Here is an 18337-nt window from a genome sequence, read left to right as displayed (position 1 = left end):
TTGCCATTCAAGTGTTTTAATGTGGTGCCCATATTGAAATGTACATCGAAAATCAAACAAAGATGACACAGAAACATTCGGCACCGGGAGTCTTCTTCTTTTCAACGAATCAACCACATGTAGATAAATATATCTCCTCCATTTATGACATAACGTGTTGATTTCTGTACAGAGCCTTTATGTTTGGACAGTATCAGTATATACAAACACTTATATACTCATGTGCTTCAAATCCCTTTAGACCAGTGAAATTTAATTCATCTGATAGCACCTCCTCTGTGTTTTCATGCCAGATTGGCCACTTTGTTTCAATGCTCAAGTCCTGGGGCAAAAGAAAATAATAATAAATTGGATATGAATTCACAAATAAACATGTCATAAGTCTATTACATTTCATACAGTGCAGTGGGCTTGTGCTTCAAGGCAGGATGAACAAGATGAAATGACATAAACAATAAAATATATTGTACAAAGTATTTACATGAATCATTCATGCATCCCAGGCATTGCAAGAGCAAACGTACAAATCAGAGAGAACAAACTGACATATTCATACCAAGTGCTTCATGTGCAAACTGAAGAAATGTCTGGTACCGAGACTGCCAACATCACTGAATATGGATGGAAAACAGGTGGTTAGAGCAGCAGATGACTTCCCCTGTGTCCAGGTTACTTCCCTCCCTCGGTTTCATAAAAAATTGATTTTTCATGCTTCCTTTTGTAACTGATGAGAGAAAACATGTTTGCTTTCTGTCCCATTAGGAGACACGTATCAGTGATAACATTGTTAACAAGAGGGGAGAAGATAGTGTTTACGGGCTGCTGGACAAGGCTTGAATTGGACCGTGCTGTCAGCTAGGGCTCAGTTTGAGGAGACAGTGACGGTTCTTCTTTCTTTTCTGCTTCAGAGGTCGAGTTGAGAGCCATGTCTTGTTTTTTCTCTTTCGCTTTTTCCGGTTCCTTCATCCTGAAACATCAAACAGAAGAGTCATTCCTACTGAGTCACCCCTTACGCTGCAAAGATGTTTCCTAGTGTTAGTGTAGTTTGATACATTATCCAGCAGAGGTCCCTATTGGTTAAAGAATACATGGAAGGATGTGGATGAGTTTGGGCTCCAGTATACTAAAAATAAAACATAAATAAAACATGATAGTATAGTAAACAAATTTATGTAGTTGTAGTGATAGGAGTTAAGTAGATAAATGAGTACAATCTGTCAGGTTAAAGTAAACTACTGTAGGAGGGAGAAGACGTGTTAACACTGACATCCACTGGATCGCTTTCTGGTTGCACCACATCTGCATTTTGCTTCCATTAAGATTTTTTTCACAAAAGACATTTTGACATAATAGGAAAAGATTAGTCCTATTTCCATTTAGCTGCTTTACTCTCAGGGTCCTGGTATTGTGCCATGACTTAGTGAGACACTTGAATAGCACAGAGCCATTGTTAATGTTAATAGTAACATCTGTGCTTTTCCTATTATGTCAAAATGTCCGCTGTCAAAAACGTCTCTGACCCCAGAAACATTTCTAAAGTAGAGCATCTGATCTTCAGAAGCCATATTTCCAGTATAGCTTCAAGTGGTTTTTCTGACATTTTTTCATGTTTCACAAGCATGTTGAACACATGTTTGCAGTTCATTTAGTCATGGTAACACATGCTTGGTGGTTGCATGTGCTTTACTCAGTTTAAGTGTGCCGTACTGTATCTGTATTTCCTGAATACTGCATATTAGCAGCACAAAAAACCTCTCTCTCCTTTTCTTTCTTCTCTCTTGCCCTCTCTCTCACTTACAAACAAGACAAAAACAGTTTTGCTGTATTCTCTACTTGTTAAAGCAATTGTACGACATTTTGGGAAATACACTTATTCACTTTCTTGCCAAGAGTTAGATAAGAGGATTGGTACCATTCTCATATTTACCATTAAATATAAGGCTACAGCTTTGTTTAATCCATACAAAAACCGTGTTATGTGTTGGACTATTTCTTGGTTGGGAGAATATCCTCTAGTTGCTTGACAACCTCACAGTAACGACAGGACTGCAGGACTGCAAAACTCTCTCTTAAAGATTATTTTCAGTCACTTGACAAAAAAGGCCTGGTGCGGATCAGCCCCGGCAGCCACGACAAAAGCTGGAACGTGACGCAGCTACATCCAGTGGACATTGGGGGGGGACTGCATCAATATTCAGCAGACAGAACTCCTAAAACGTCAGGTTAAATAATGAATTAGGAAATGTGATGTTAAAAATAATTTCTAAAGTGCAGGCAACACTGTGGGAATTTCATAAGGTGTCCTTGTGAGTGTGTAATATAAAAACATGTAATACTGTTTTATTTCTCTATGGAGTGCCTCACTAGGGACATTTTTGGCTTTTTAATTTGCAATAATTTTGGCTGTGTTAATGCATACGGCATAAAATGAAAAGTGTGTAGTGTGTAGTGTTCTTTGTGTGTAATGTTTTTTGTCCAATTTTGGAAGTTCAACCTCATTTCCTATAATAAGTCTAAAATAAACCGTGTAACCAAAATAAAGACACTCAGCTCCTTAAGGACAAAAGTGTCTCCATTGAAACCCATTAAAACCATAAGTTTTGATCTCACAGCCATTACGGCATAATATCATGCATTATATCAGGCTTTCAATCTAGTGAACCTGGCTTCAAACTGTAGTTTTAACTATTATCCACCAGATTGAGCCATTTTCTCATGTTTGCTCTATGGAGCAAATATAGGCTATTTTCCTGGTTCCCACCAGGGGCAATGCTGCTGTATCATGGGGCACAGGTACCAAATGTACGCAACTAAAATGATGTGTGTGTGTGTTGATATGGATGTTGGAGAGTGGTGCGTGTGTGTGTGTGTGTGTGTGTGTGTGTGTGTGTGTGTGTGTGTGTGTGCAGCTACTGCAGGTCACAATTCCCCCCTTCCCTGTCTCTCTCCCTCAAAAACTGGCATTTTAAGGGTTCAAATTCTGAAAATGAATTCATATTTGGAAGTGATAATCAGGACTGAAGTTGGTTTGAATAAATTAAAGTGGAAAATAACATTTATGGCAGTTTTTTAAAATGTGACACTGCACAAAAAATGATAATGCATCAAAATCAATGTTGCTAATCCAAAAAAAATTTCCCTCTGGCAAAATAATTCATTGTGTGTGTGTGTGTGTGTTTTCATTTGAAAACACAGTGGCATCATGTCAAAAACTGGCATTTAAAGGGTTAAATTCTGAAAACGAATGAATATTTAGCAGTTATAATCAGGACTGATGTTGGTTTAAAGATTTAACTCAATGAAAGTGGGAAATAATATTAATATTTAATATTTTTATGTCAGTTTTTTGACGCAGACATTTTTTATCCTTTAATGAAATCAGTGCAACTGTTTTTAAAGTGAGGCACAAGGGTTAAGCGCTAATACTCTACCAAAGGTGTTAAGGTCTAGACTAAGAGGATAAGTCACAGTGAATGGGTGGTTAAAGCAAGGCAACGTGTTTAGCAATCTAAGTTAAGGTTTCGAGGTCAAAGGACATCACTTTGAACGTATTTTGAACCTTGGCATGGGAGCAGGCCGGTTACTGGGTAGGACGTCCCAGCTAGAGGTAGAGCTGTCACGAGATCAAAAGACAGAATCACAGGACTGAATGAAAATCACAGATTGAACATTTCAAAGAGACAAAATGTCATCTCTTCTCTGCTTTCATTCGACGGATGGACTGCAGATGACATTTTAAAGTAATTGCACAGGGCGAATTGACATTATGAAACACAGTGGTTCCCAAAGTAGGGTCTGGGGTCCCGCTGAGAGCTGCTTGACACAGATCCTGGAGACCCCAAGATGCTATCTCATTTGAAGATTTAACAGTGAGTGAAGATTGCCCTCTGGTATACCTCCACCTTTGAAAATTTAGATCTACACAAGATATCCAGCAATAAAAATCCTTAAATGTTGTTTGTCTTTGAAACACAGATGTACAGATGTGTACACAAAAACTTTGGGAACCCCTGATCGAAGCAGCAGAAAGGTAGAATCAGCCTTTGTGTAGCTTTGATTATATTTTTCTCAACCAACTGGTGGGACACCTGTTGTTTCTTTTCATTAATCAGTGGTAATTATGAGAGAAAAATAATAACAGAATATTGGGAAACAGCTTTGTTATTGCAGCAAAGGTCAGAGGGTCAGATTATCCCCAGCGCTGATCTTAGGGTTCTTAGGGTCTTGTTTTTTTCACTTTTATGGTGAAATCCTACAAAGAGGATTATACACTTACTGACATTTTATTAGAGCCCAACCGACACTGGAGTTTCATGGTCAATAGTTTATGATATATCAATATATCAGCCACTTTAAGCATAAGCACATGAGAGAACAGCTCCTGGAGATATTTGTTGTGGTCACATGGTCTAATGGCACAGGTGTATTATCAAGTCAAGTCATCATTATCAAGTCATTGTCTGTCTATATCATTTGTTCCTTGTTGATGCTTGATGAAGTTCCCTGACCCAAAACTCATGGCATCTCAGCTCTCGCAGCACCAACACATCTTTATTTGGTGAGCAGTGATTTTATATAGTTTACTAGGTATACGTAGGAACAAACCGAACAAACAGGACAAACATATAACACAAAACCTGTGTGGTGAAATACAACGGCCCGGCAATAAATCCTACCTTTGTTATGATTTTACATTTTTGTTGAAACTGTTTTAGAGAGGTGTTGATTATTCAGTTGTGATGGTATTCAAGTACTGCAATTTCCTGTTACTTATTGGCTGACAAATAAGCTGATACCAGCATATCTGTGAAAATCAAAAATCAGATGAAAATATTATCTGTGCCGATGTATCAGTTGGGCTCTAATATTTATAATTTTACTAAATTCCCAAATTTCTTCAGCATGTTTTGTTTATCACGACATTGATCACAGATCAGCGCTTAAGGATATCTGTCAAGCACAAGAGGAAATCATAAACAACACTGTCAGTGCAAGTTGTGTGTCCTTGTCAGTAATGAGATCAGATATGCCACCTGTTTACCACGACTGATTCATGGCGGAGGAGTGTAAAAAATCTGCCAAGAGATAGAAGATAGAGAATGAGACGAGATTCTTCCACATTGACAGTTTCTGCAGATCGCCCAGTTAAACCAGGAGAGCAGCAGACTGCTGGCCAGTCTGCTGCAGCCATTGTCAGAGTAGAAACAGAGTGGCAAACAGGCCACTGGAATGACTGAGAAACACAGAAAAGCTCCTTACCGTATTGTCTTCACGATGAAGCGAATGATTACTGCCAGACCTACACAGCCACACATCACTCCTATCACTATGGCAGTGACTTCACCTGAGGGGGATAAAAAAAGACTTGTTAAATTATATGAAGTAGTAATGTGATCATCAGTTACCTCCACCAGACAGTGACTTTGATTTTTAGCAAAAACACTCTCAGAGCACTGCGTGAGGAGAGCTCTGAGACGAGTGAACAGCAGAAAGGTAGCTGGCCCTGATGGCATCCCTGGGCAGGTGCTAAACTCATCTGCTGACCAGCTAGCCCCGGTGTTCACCTTTATTTTCAACCTGTCCCTGGCCCGTTCTTATCACCACCATTATCACCACCATTATCTCTGTACCCAGGAAGACCAACCCAGCCTGCCTAAATGACTACCGCCCTGTAGCACTGACCCCTTTGGTGATGAAGTGCTTTGAGGGACTCATCAAAGACTTCATCTGCTTAACTCTGCACAGCTCATTAGACCCCCTTCACTTCCCCCATCACCCTAATAGGAGTACTGATGCACCATCTCCCACATCCTCCACTCTACTCTCTCCCACCTGGACATCAGAAAGGGGAATTATGCGTGCTTACGCCTGCTGTTCATTGCTTACATTTCAGCCTTCAATACTATAGTTTTTCTCAGACTGATCACCAAGCTCAGGGACCTGGGGTCGAGCTCCTCATTCTGCTCCTAGGTCCAGAGCTTCCCGGCTGACAGACTACAGGTGGTGAAGGTTGGAACCTGCACCTCCAGCACCCGAACTCTTAACACTGGCGCCCCCCCAAGGTTGCATCCTGAGTCCTTTACTCTACTCCCTTTACACCTATGATTGCATAGCCACACACCACTCCAACATCATTGTGAAATTCACGGATGACACAGTGGTGGTAGGCTTGATCTCCAACAACAACAAGACAATCTATCTGGACGAGGTGGAGGTGACAGCACCTCATGGTGTAAGAATAACAACTTGGACCTGAATGTCTCCAAGACCAAGGAGATGGTGGTAGACTTCAGCAAGGAGAAGCAAAGGATCCACTACACATTACTCAGAATCTATGGGACCCCGGTGGAGAAAGTGAGCAGCTACAGGTACCTTGGGGTTCACATCTCTGAGGACCTGACATGGTCTACACACATCACCACCCTGGTGAAGAAGGTAAGGCAGTGCAAGTATCACCTCAGGCAGCTGAGGAAATTCAAGATCTCCACAGTGCTGCAGAAATCCTTCTAGACCGCCACAGTAGGGTCTGTGCTCTCTGGAAACATCACTGTCTGGTACGACAATAGCAGCACTCAGGATAGGAAAGCCAGTCACAGAGTGATCTGGTGCACCAAATGCATCACCAGGACAGCACTGCCCTGTCTCCAGGACATCTACACCAGACGGTGCAGTTCCAGGGCAAACTGGATTAAGGACATTCACCACCCCAACCACAAACTGCTTCAGTGGCTGCCCTCTAGCAAGGGTCTCTGCTCCGTCATGGCCAGAGCTTCTTCCCCCAGGCCATAAACACCATAAAAACGTAAAACCTACACAACACACATCCTGCACCTAGTTTAAATTCTGCATCTTTCTGCAGTTCAGCACCTTTGATTTCTTATCATTTGCATTTGTTTTTTGCCCACTATCCCCTTCACACTGCAAATTATTTATAACTTTCCGTATTTCTTACTTATTTTATTTTTATTTTTTTATTATGTACATATAGATTCAGTGACATGTAGTTATTTTTCCCTTTCTATAGCTTTATATTATTACCATTATTATATTGATATTCTGTTACCTTTCCCTGTATATAGCTTTATATTTTTATTTAACTTTATACTGCTCTATAACTTTACGTTTGCTATTTGCACAGTTGTCAGAGTTGTTGCAATTTCATTTCACTGCTGTTGTACATGTACAATTATGTATGTGAGAAATAAATCTCTTGAATCTTGAACATGCAAGTAAAATCATGTAGGACTTACCGGAAGAGAGCTCCTTCCCTGATTCTGCAACAAATTATTGAATAAATCATTAGAAAAATCACACACACACACAAACGCACATTATAATACAATGATTCATGTGTTTATCTCATCAGAATCTGCTGTTCAGCTGTTTGAAAATGTTGTCTAGTCAGTCTTGCTGCCTTTGACAACAATGCTGATATAACAGGCCTTCCAGTTCAGTCACTCACTACAATGAGAACTTTACACAAATTCTTTCTCCTTTGTCTTTGTCTACCACTCTGTCTCCCTCTTTCACTTCTCTGTGTCTCTTTTTCCTCTCCCTTTTTCTCGGTTAGACTCGCGTGATAACAATGGAGTCAGTGTTGAGCTTTTGCAAATCCTTTTCTCTAATCAGCTCGCAAACAAACACTGCTCCCCGTGCTTGTCCACCCCTTCCCCTCTACTTCTGTCTTTCTCCCTCGCCCTGTAAGGCTCTTTCCCACAGACGAAGTCACCGGTAATCCTTAATATTCCCACATTTCTCTCTGCATTCCACTTTTCACTCTCTGCATGGATTGTACTAATTGCTAGCTTTGGTCTGCATGGCCACCCACTGGCTTGTTATTGTGATTTGTTCTATAAGCGGTGTGCTGGTATTACAATCCACCAATGTAGAAGTGCTGTTAGGGTACAAATTTGTCTTTGATGTTTTGAGCCTCTCAGATTTGTGCAATCTGACAGGTTAACTCAAAACTATAAAGATATGTTTATTATATTTTACACAAATCATGTAATATGTGAAAAACCATAAAAGGATTCTAAGTGAATGGCTGTCATTCTTTTATTGTGGTGATCATCTCTTCCTAAATGCTCTGTCTGTCCTTACCTGCACTGAAGGAGGAGAAGACGACCCTGTGGTTGAGAGGATGAGTTGCTCGGTAGTTGTCCTGCAGCAGCATTCTGTCTGGATCTTCAGCTTTACTGGAATAAAGTATCGTCTCCATCTTCAGCAGCTGGAGCGGAGAGATGAAGGGCAGAAGGATGGGAAACGGTTACGGTCCCGAGGCACTACATTTTTCAAAAACAGAAAGTGAGTTTCTGTTGTGCTGAGAGGCCAGAAGTCAACTTACATTACAGTGAACAGTCAAGTCAGACTTTATCAATAGTTGAGTAAATTGACCACATGTCTACAAGTCATGTTAACAAGCTTTCACTTATTGTGGCACAAATAAGGGTAATGTAGATATTAGTTGTTAGGAAATTACTATAATGTAAGCTGACTCTGCACTCCAGGGTCTAAGGACAGAGGGGGTCACATGCTATACAGATTTGCAATTTGTGATACTGGACTATATAAATAAAACTGACTTGACTTGACATTAATGTGAAAGAATTGGACACTACTTACCACATCTAATGAGGGGCTGCAGCAGTGTACTGTGTGTAGGGATTAGACTACTAATTTACATCATGGTTGTTAATCGTTTTCATTTTGATCATAAATAGACTTCAAATCGTTTCAGCAAATCATTTCAAATCATTTCCATTGCCGACTTAATCCAGTAAATTTACCCCGTTAACATTATACAAACAACAAGCAGAAAGAGTTTCATATGACTGATGAGATTTTCTACTGATACAGGAGTTTTTGGAAGACGGACAGCTTTGCACATTAATGTATTTCAAGCTCTGCTGCAGTTAGGTAATGATTGACTTTAAAACCTCTGAACTGTAATAAGTTTAAACATGTGAATGCTTCAAAGTTGTAGCAACAAAACAACATCTCATTCTTCCACTATACTTGTATAATTATTACACTTAGAACATGCTTGGTGAAATTTTGTTTTGGTGTTTTTAAGAACTCAAGAATATTAGTTTGGAATATGATAATTAGAAATTGTAGGCTGAAATTAATTATAAATGGCTGCATGAAACTGCTGTGTAGGTTTTTTAAGTGCAGAATTAAGCATTACTGCTTTGTTTTAGCTCAGCTGTGTGTGTAGAGAGCAAAAATATGCACATCACCAGTCCTTGCAAGCATAAAACAAGATAAAGCATCTCTAAACTCAATGTTCATCTTTTACTGAGCCAATATTTGGATCATTTTGACATTTCTAACTTCTGAATGAAGGATTAACAACTTTAAATTCACCTATATTACATGGAGTTGAAAGGTGTTGTAGGATCTGTGTTGCAGTGTTTCAGCCTCACCTGTGCCTTTGAGATTTGAACCCTCTCATGGAACAGCGTCCAGATGACACTCTGGTGGCAGGGCGGCGTTGTTAGGGAGCCGTTATAGCGGTAGTAACGTCCCAGATCCTTAGGGAGTAGGGACTGGACATCAAAGGCTGGGATGGACGCTTTCTGGTCTGCCAGTGGATGAAAGGAGGAGAAAAAAGCATAAATATGGTCTTATAATCACAACTACTGATGCCCAATATCATCTAAACTAAGATAGTGGTTGTTGCAGCACTGTTCCATCAGTATTTTAAAGTCTAATTCACTGCTTTTCTTTTTATGTTTAGCTTTTGAAACTGGACATAGAAACTGCAAATTACTAAGTGGTGAAAGAAAAGTCAATCTATCTATTGTAGACTTTAAACTTTCATAAAACACTCAATTATAAATTAAATGGGACCATAAGTCAAACAAAAATAAATGTTTTAAACATTTCTCGTAGACTCGCCTGCATGTCTGATGCGGCTCAGGTAGTTCAGGATGCTATTAAACGCTGGATTGGTCTCCTCACCGGTCTGGAAAAACAAAATTTGACCTTGAATGCTCATTGCAATTGATCAAAATCCAATAAACACTATTTTTTTTAAATTTTGTGCATTGCTTCTGTATAACGGTATTGTTTTATTACCACAATGAGAATTCCTAAAACAGCCAGGCCGTCCCTCTGTGTCATCGCTGTGGAAATGTTGGGGTAGAGCTCAGAGTTGTAGTGCACCACATGTAGCTGGAGAGAAGAAGAAGAGCGTTTACAGTGACAACTGATAATTGACTGGGTTATGCTCCTGACAGCAAGCCAAGGGTTAAAAAAAGAGACTAGAGGGAGAGACAGAGGGGGGAGGCTGTGATCTAACTCAGTTTTCCTTCAGAGAGAATGTCCGAGGAAAAATAAAGAGCGAGGGGGGAAGACTGATGTGAACGAAAAAGAGCTTAATTGTCTCATTATGTAATAAGACCACTCATGCATGTCAGGTTCCATTTTTTTTTTTTTTTTGCTAATATTTCTCCTCTTCTTTTGTTTAGATTTTTTACTTATCATTTCTTCAACTTTGCATGACCTCAGTCTCTTTAATCTGCCCCCCCCCCCCCCCCCCCCCACCCCACACACACACACACACACACACACACTCCACCTCCCCCCTAAAGAAACTGTTGTGTTGGCATACCTGGCTGGTGACAGATGGACAGGAACTGAGGTGCTGCGACGGCTCACCTTCTCTCCTTACTCCACTCTTTCTCCATACTGTCCCCGACCCTCACTCCCTCCAAAGGTTACTCAGTTGCTTACTAGTTTTATTTTTTCTCTTTTAGAGTTTCATTGGGGTTTTGTTGTTTTCCTTCCTACCAAAACCTTCTCTCGTGTCTCTCTAACGCCCCCCCCCTTCCCCCTCAGTCTACTCTAAAGGATGTGAGCTCAGTGATCCATCCTTATTTTACACAGTAAACCAGATCAGGAATCCAAGCTACAACAGATTGTGTGTGTGGGAGACAGACAGTGGGAGAAGGAGAGTGTGTGGTAAAAGGAGGGGTATAGTGACAGAAGAGAAGATCAGTAACAAGTAAGTACAGCATGCAAGAACGAAAGGGACTCAAACATCCTTAAGTCCCGCTTTAACCCAATGTATAGATTCCGAAACCAAAAATGCTTTACTTCATCTCTCAGTACTAATCTATCCTACCGTGTGTAAAATTTAATTTTTTTAAAAGTAATTTTTTTCAAGCATCTTGGCATGGTAGTTTTTGGCAAACGTTACTCAGAATAGTGCATTTGTTACAGACTATTTTCACCTGTGGATCAATATATTATAATATAATATATTTGAGTATATAGTGAGTATTTATTCTATTATGCATTATTATTTGAGTTACTGTATTCACAATAATATGAAAAAAGTTGAGAAATGTAGCTATCACACCTTCAAACAATTGACTGGTTTACTTTGTCTGAATGTAAGCTTTCATTTCAATACAATGGAAGCTTCCTAGAAATATGTTTTTCTCTGCCTTGTAACTAGTGTGTCCTGTGGAAAGTATTTCTACACAGCTAAAATCTGCTTTCAATACCTTGTTATTGTTGTTATTGTAAAGGCTCAACTACATCTCACTTATCTCAAAAAGTTAGAAAGTTTACCATGTAAACGGATTATTGCATCCTGACGCCACATCCCCCTTTTAGTCTCTCTTTCTTGTTCAGGGATTAGTGGGAACGTGTATTGTATGTTCATTGATATGTCGTCTAGAGTTGGTGTTTCATGCTGTCGTCAACCTGAACTACAAAATATGATTCTATATTTTAGCAATAATGCATCCTATTTCTTTTATCTGCACAAATATCAGATTATTCACTTGACGTGTTTAATATTTCCTCTTCTGTGGACCAATGAACAGGATGTAGATTTCTGTGGATGCAGGTTTGTTTGGAGTTTTAATTTTTCTTCAACACATTTTCTCCGTCCATGTAAATAAAATCAGATTTGTTGATCCTGGTCTTGATCTCTGCTAAAAATACTCTTATCACACTATTTAGCCTTGACTGCCCTTTTGTTCTGGTCATGACTCAGCTCAGCTGTGAGTGTGATTTCTCTTCCAGTCATCTGTGGATTTTACATTTTACAGTTGGCTGTGTTTGAACATACCTCTGCATCTGCACTCTGTCCATTGATGGTGTGTTCACTGCCCCCGTGGCTCGGGCCGCCGCTGCCCCAGTGAAGGTGCATTTGTACAGCTGTAAAGAGCCAGGGCAATCCGCCTAATCCCATCCAGTCTGGCAGCTCAATCACCGCTGATGGAGAGAAGAATGAAACAAAAAGAGTTTATTTGTTTTCTCTGAGTTAACCAGACATGGAAAAGAACTGTACAATAAATACTAAGTGAGCATAGGATGAAAAAGTGCAACTGACACTTGTTTTTAAAACAGCCAATAAAAGGTTTCCATGAGTTTGCTGCCAGGTTACGTTTAGGGTACGGCAGTATGGACAGACAAACCATAAAGCTGCTAGGATACCTACGAGAGGGTCATATCGGGAGCTGGAAATCAGCTGGCTGCCATAGTTACCTGTGTGTCCGTTATTGTACAGAGTGAAGGGATTGTTGCCGTGCTGACTGTAGCCCAGTGGGGTCACAGGGATCAAACTGGGGTCATATTTAGTCTGGGTGGTTACCACGTCAACTGGGGACTGGGAAGTACCACCGCAGTCAGGGAAATACTGCGACCACTCGGACTGACCCACCAAGCCTTTGACAGAGGAAAGACAGATACATTGATGTCAGCCAGTCACACAGTCCAGTGGCTCCCAGAGATCCAGTGAAGAGCTTCCTTTGATCACTCTAATCACGGAGGACACTTGCTCCTCGATGTTCTGTTTAGATTCACAGCCTCATGGTGGAGAATTTAAAGGACAGGTTCACAATTTTTATTTTAAGTCTATTCATTTGGGCACCTCACTGTTGTTTTGAGACAGAAAAATGAAAAATTGTGAACTTATCCTTTAACAAAATGTATAATAATGTAAAAAAAACCAAACCCATACAACTATGCACAGTATTAAGTTTGAGTGTTTCAAAAAGGTCATAATATTCAATGAAAGTTTTGCTTACATACAAGTCTTTTAATAATTTCACCATTAGCTTTAAAAAGGATTAACAGTACTGTCTCTGCTATCAAATAAAAACAGATGACGGTGCAGGAAAAAGACCTGCATTGAGAACAAGTTGAATTATTGAAACCACATTTGGAGATTTTTCACTAAATAGAAATTCCATCATCTTTCACTATCATTGTAGTTTAATCACAGGAATAGAAAAGCCTTGCATGCAAGACTGACAGTAGAGTAAAATGCTGTTTAGCTTTCTGAACACCTGCGAAATTAGGTCACAATTAATGTAAAATTCATGCAGGTCACGGAAATAATTTATTTTTTTACATTGAAAAATGTGTTTGATGTTGCATTAAGTATTTTTTACTTACAACATTGAGATGAGATAATATAAAATAATGTTAAATATAAAATATGATATAATTATATAAATCTATCTTTCCTATATGAATTAACTTGCTCTGATATTATTCTTGAGTCGAATGTCTTTCTTCATGCCAGTGAAATAATTTGTCTTGTTTAGAGTCAATGCAGCTGCACTCCAAACCGATGGGATTATTGTATCCCATCGGCAGATTTTAAGATTTTAAATCTAAATGTAATATCCGCAGACGTGATGAATTGGTTTTTTGTCATGGCCAGCAAAAATGAAGAATATTTTTATGTCTTTATGGTGATATTGCAGGTAATTAACAGTTGTATCAGGTCCTCAAATATCATGAAAATTAGCTGAAAAGGGAGAAGAATTGAAATTAACAACTTTGAAAAATTGTTCAAATAATAAAAATGTGTTTTAAAAAAATCATATGTCCACAGAAAGAAAAGATGTAACAATGCACAGTTTCCGTACATTTTTATATTAATCTATATGCATATTGGATGTTTACAGTTGCATTACTGTAAATAGGTGCTGTATATCAAAAAGCATCTCCTTAATACTGGTACTGTCCTTACTGTGTATTTATGTAGTTAAATATGCTTTATCTTTAATATACTTTGGAAATGATCTCTATTTGATTTTGATTTGATTTGATTGATTCAGAGAAACTCAATTAAAAAATGGACAGAGAAATATTGAAAAATAGATGAGACTAGGGGGAAGTGATTGAGGCTGGGGTACACTGGGTAAAAAAAAGAGACTGGTCAGCCCAATTGCATAATAAAAGAAAGTTAGAATAAAGAGTCTGAGAGAGAAAGAGGGTGACATGTGAGTGAAAGAATCTGAATTTCAATTGCAAGGAGAGGAATGCTTTAGAAAACAGGCACACTGCTGCCACATTGCACACACAAAAACACAAAACTATGCAACCATATGCTTGTGTGAAGTTATTGATAACAAGCATATTTATATCTAGAAGAGATGCAGAAATATTTAAGACAGAATTTATCGCACAATGCTTTGTTCCATATCTGTGAACCGTGGATCGTAATTTGGATGTGATACAATCTTGTTCACAATGAACAACTTCTTTCACATACAAACAGTAGGCTCAGTCCGCCCCTCGGTCATCTCTTCTCATACGCACAATGTGAGGAGGGGGGGGCTTTACGTTAATGATGTACACATACACATACACCACCTCTCGGGGCCTGTAACCCCCGCCTCGCACTTCTAATCTGCTTTCTGCCCCCTTATTAACGATGTACACATACACATACACCACCTCTCAGCGCCTGCAACCCCCACCTTGCACTTCTAATCTGCTCTCTGCCCCCTACCCCTCGCTTCTCTCCACAAGCAAAGCCCCACACCACGACTCAACTTCAAAAGTGAGTCCCGCGGCCCTGCCATTGGTCACCGTGGAGGTCTCCATGGTAACCGGAGGCCGAAAATTCTGACCCTCTGCGCCGCTCTACCTCTCCTAGCGTGATATCCCTTCTCCTGAATTCAGCCAAGAACAAAGCCACACATGCAGATCGACTCGCTGAAAGAAAGCATGTTGAGGAAAACGATGGGATGCGAGAGTGTGAGACTGACTTCACATCTCCAGGAAACGTGCAAATTCTGCTCTTCCGTGTGACAAAATGTTGTGCGTTTGTAAAACTGTGTTTCCACTTCAGCTAACAGCTCGGCAACAGCCACATCATGCAATGCTGTGTCACACAACATGCCTCGCACACTCGAATACTATATGGATTTTTGCAAAGACTTAACCTATCACTTAACATACTGGCTGCTACTTTTTGAGTTCACCACGCATCACTGCACAATAAACCTGCCTCTGTATCTATGGAATAATGCCTAAACGGGCTTTGTGTTGATACCAGTTTGCCCCTGGCACAGCCTCTACAGTTTGCAGTGTATTCTGTATGTATGTACTGTACATCGCTCTGCTGAATACATGAAGAGAGTGACAGACAGTGTGTGTGCCCCATTCATTCCCACAATGTCATTGTCCACAGCATAGGCAGCCAGTGTGGATCCGCAACACAATAAACACATAGGTTATTGTGCGCTGCAACAATACAGGGCACGATTTGGTATGCTTTTGCTTCATCCCGTCCCATCTCCCTCTCTCTTTCTCTCTCTCTCTCTCTTCTCTGTCCGACAGCCTCTCTCCTCTCTCGCCCGCCTCATCCCTGTGCACCTGCCTCTCTCTGTCCACTAGCCCCTCTCTCAGTCTTGCACTCTTCCTCCCTATCTCCCCCTACCCCTTCATCATCTCTGTGTGACTGCTGCGCTCATGCCAGCTTGTTGAACTGTAACTAATACAGACAGAGAAGGAAACAGAGGGAAACAGAGTGAGAAGGAGTGAGAGGAAAGAAACGAATCCTGTCCAAGTTCCGAAAGCTTTTATGACAGTCCTGATTTAGAGATACGGGTTTAACATGAGCATTAAAATCAGGTAAAAGCATAAAAAAAAAGATTCAGACAGTTTCACTTATTTTCAGGAAAACTTGTGCATACATTTGTTATCAGCAGACTAGATTACCACAATTGTAGCTGCCTGTATCTTGACAAGGACCAAAAAATTAAATTTCATCACTCCACTTTTTCCACTTGATTTTAAGGTTTGCTTCTAATCTATTAAGCACATAATAGATTGGCACCAGATTATATTTCTGACATGCTTCCAGTTGTTTTCTGTGTCTAGAATGTCTAAACATATTTTCTAATTTTCTTTATCACTCTTCTGGACACTTTAAATTGCTTTTGCCTGCTCTACAAATAAACTTGAACTTGAACTTACCAGTGTAGGTCCAGGTAATTTCCTCTGAAAAACAATAGAAGAGAAAAAAAAACCCATTTGAACTCTTGTTCTCATTCTTTAAGTTCACAGTGATTCTGAATTAGATTTTCACCAAAAAGTGTCTGCTATAGCTCATTTAACTCTATAATATCATCATGTGTTCATCATTTCTAATCTGAAACAACTGCTGCTTCTAAACAAGCAGTTGGTTATGTTCAACTAAACTAGGAGTGCGGTCCTCAAATACTACTCAAATCCGATTGTTATTTCTGGATTTTACTACTGCTGTTCCACTAATACACTTCACACAATCTACAACACTAATCAAAGCAGAAACAAACTCTTACATGATGCTGATTATTATGTGAATTAAACCTTACCAGCAGCAGGGGCAGTTGTCCATTGGAAACACAGAAGCATTAAAAGGATAAAAAGACCCAAAGAGTCCATGTTAGCCCTCCTTGCCCATACACAGAAATGAATAAAAGCTGACGGAGAGATGAGGAGCAAGTATGAGAGAGAGAGAGAGAGAGAGAGAGAGAGAGAGGGAAGGGGGGAGACTGGTTGGGTCCAGCGATCCCACCTGCTTCAGCTCTGTTTCACAGCCAGAGTGTGGATGTTACATGCAGACTCCAACTCTGGCATTCAGGGCACCAGAGCAGGTCTCAGCGACACAGATGGAGAGAAAGAAAGTATGAAAGAAAAGAGAAAGAGTGTGCATAGAGAGAGAGGGAGAGAGAGAGAGAGAGAGAGAGAGAGAGAGAGAGAGAGAGAGAGAGAGAGAAATCAGGCAGAGTAAAGACTGCAAAGAGGGATCAGTGAGTGAGAATTAATTCAGTGTTAGTTGCTGGAAAAGAAGGGTGATACAACAGAGGGCGAGAGGGGCAGAAAAGAGAGAGAGAATGCAGAGCTCAGAATGAGGTTAGTGCACAGAAACAATAGAGCAAAAAATATAGAGAAAGTGAATAAAAGAGAGAAAGACACGAAAAGATGCACAGATCATAGAGAGAGATGTTAAAATGTGTGACTCTATACGAAGCGTCTGACTTGCTAAACTTGCTAAAAATGGATAAAATGTCACATGATTTGGCTGCTTTGTGAGGGGAGGATGCTTCAGTTTGACAATGAACTTAGAAAAATGGAGATGAGAGTGAAGAGAAGTATCACACAGGCTCGCACAGTGGTTTCAGTGACCCCTAAAACCAATGCAATATAAACTTTGGACCCCTTGTCACAGGTTTCATGTCTATGATTTGTGAGCAGTTCAATTAAAGAGTGATTTTCCCTTTGCAGATTGTCTGAGGCAAGAAGAGGTTAAACTTAATATTATTTCATAGGAGAACCAAAGAGTAGAGAAACATCTAAAATTAAACAAAAATATATTTTAAAAATTATGTAGCAGAATTTTGTTATTTATTTATTCATTCATTATATTTATATTTTCCACCCCAGTAATCATCTCACCTCTCCTTACGTGCTTCAGGCTGGGAACAACTAAAAAAGGTCATTTTAAATGAATGACTATATAACTGTGTCATATCTAGGCTGGTCTCTTCATTTACAAACCTTATCTTTATGTTCATGGCCCATGAAAAAGCTCTGGGAACAAAAAATATGTTGCATGATGTAAAATTTATCAAGATGTTTAAATGTTTGCAACATACTAATTTATCCACATGACTCTGCAAACTTTCAGGCCCTCATATTTCCTTTACATGAACATAATGTTACATGAGAAAACATAGACTACTTAAATAAAGATATGTGATTCATAGTGCATAACAAACAGTACAATATTGTTTTAAATTGCTGAGCTCAAATACCCGATAATTATGTTAAATGAAGTGTATATTAAACATACAGCTATATGATGCATTTTACAACATACTGTATATGGTAGAAAGAGACTTTTTGTGCATCTTCCAGCAATATGCAGCTGAATCAGGTGCTTCTCAGGTCAGGAACAGCACGTTTCAGATGAGACAAGACTTGAGCACGCTACAGTAGCCTCGGGGGGGTGCAGGGGTCAACGGGACGGGTGAGGGCAAGGACCAGGACCTCCAACTGGGAGAAAAAAAACAAATCAAAAAACTCTCACTGC

General features: G+C 39.7%; 1 protein-coding gene across 3 annotated transcripts; it reads right to left on the bottom strand.

The window, feature by feature from the left end:
- On the bottom strand, positions 1-18118 carry ca14 (carbonic anhydrase XIV). Of its 3 annotated transcripts, XM_067601405.1 has the most exons (13): positions 16617-18118; positions 16237-16260; positions 12505-12684; positions 12086-12231; positions 10081-10176; positions 9901-9967; positions 9426-9583; positions 8101-8227; positions 7251-7274; positions 5260-5344; positions 5034-5075; positions 3560-3613; positions 1-967 (listed from the first exon to the last, which is right to left on the bottom strand). In XM_067601405.1, exons 1-13 carry the CDS (start codon positions 16684-16686, stop codon positions 856-858), a joined length of 1185 nt encoding a protein of 394 aa, XP_067457506.1. In that variant the 5' UTR covers positions 16687-18118; the 3' UTR covers positions 1-855. The 3 variants fall into 3 exon arrangements, with proteins under 3 accessions (XP_067457506.1, XP_067457507.1, XP_067457508.1); XM_067601406.1 differs by lacking the exon at positions 5034-5075 and having other exon boundaries at positions 16617-18116; XM_067601407.1 differs by lacking the exons at positions 3560-3613; positions 5034-5075 and having other exon boundaries at positions 16617-18115.
- Positions 18119-18337: the final 219 nt, after the last annotated feature.

The sequence above is a fragment of the Thunnus thynnus genome, chromosome 10, assembly GCF_963924715.1.
Source record: "Thunnus thynnus chromosome 10, fThuThy2.1, whole genome shotgun sequence".
Lineage (NCBI taxonomy): Eukaryota > Metazoa > Chordata > Actinopteri > Scombriformes > Scombridae > Thunnus > Thunnus thynnus.
Note: the sequence above shows the minus strand (reverse complement) of the source record. Positions and strands in the feature narration are given on the sequence as shown.

Coding starts and splice junctions, on each gene's coding strand:
- ca14 (XM_067601405.1), bottom strand. CDS start 16,686: ATGGACTCTTTGGGTCTTTTTATCCTTTTAATGCTTCTGTGTTTCCAA. Junction 8,228..9,425: donor TTCAAATCTCAAAGGCACAG/GTGAGGCTGAAA, acceptor TCTCCGCTCCAG/CTGCTGAAGATGGAGACGAT. Junction 7,275..8,100: donor CTTCTCCTCCTTCAGTGCAG/GTAAGGACAGAC, acceptor AATTTGTTGCAG/AATCAGGGAAGGAGCTCTCT.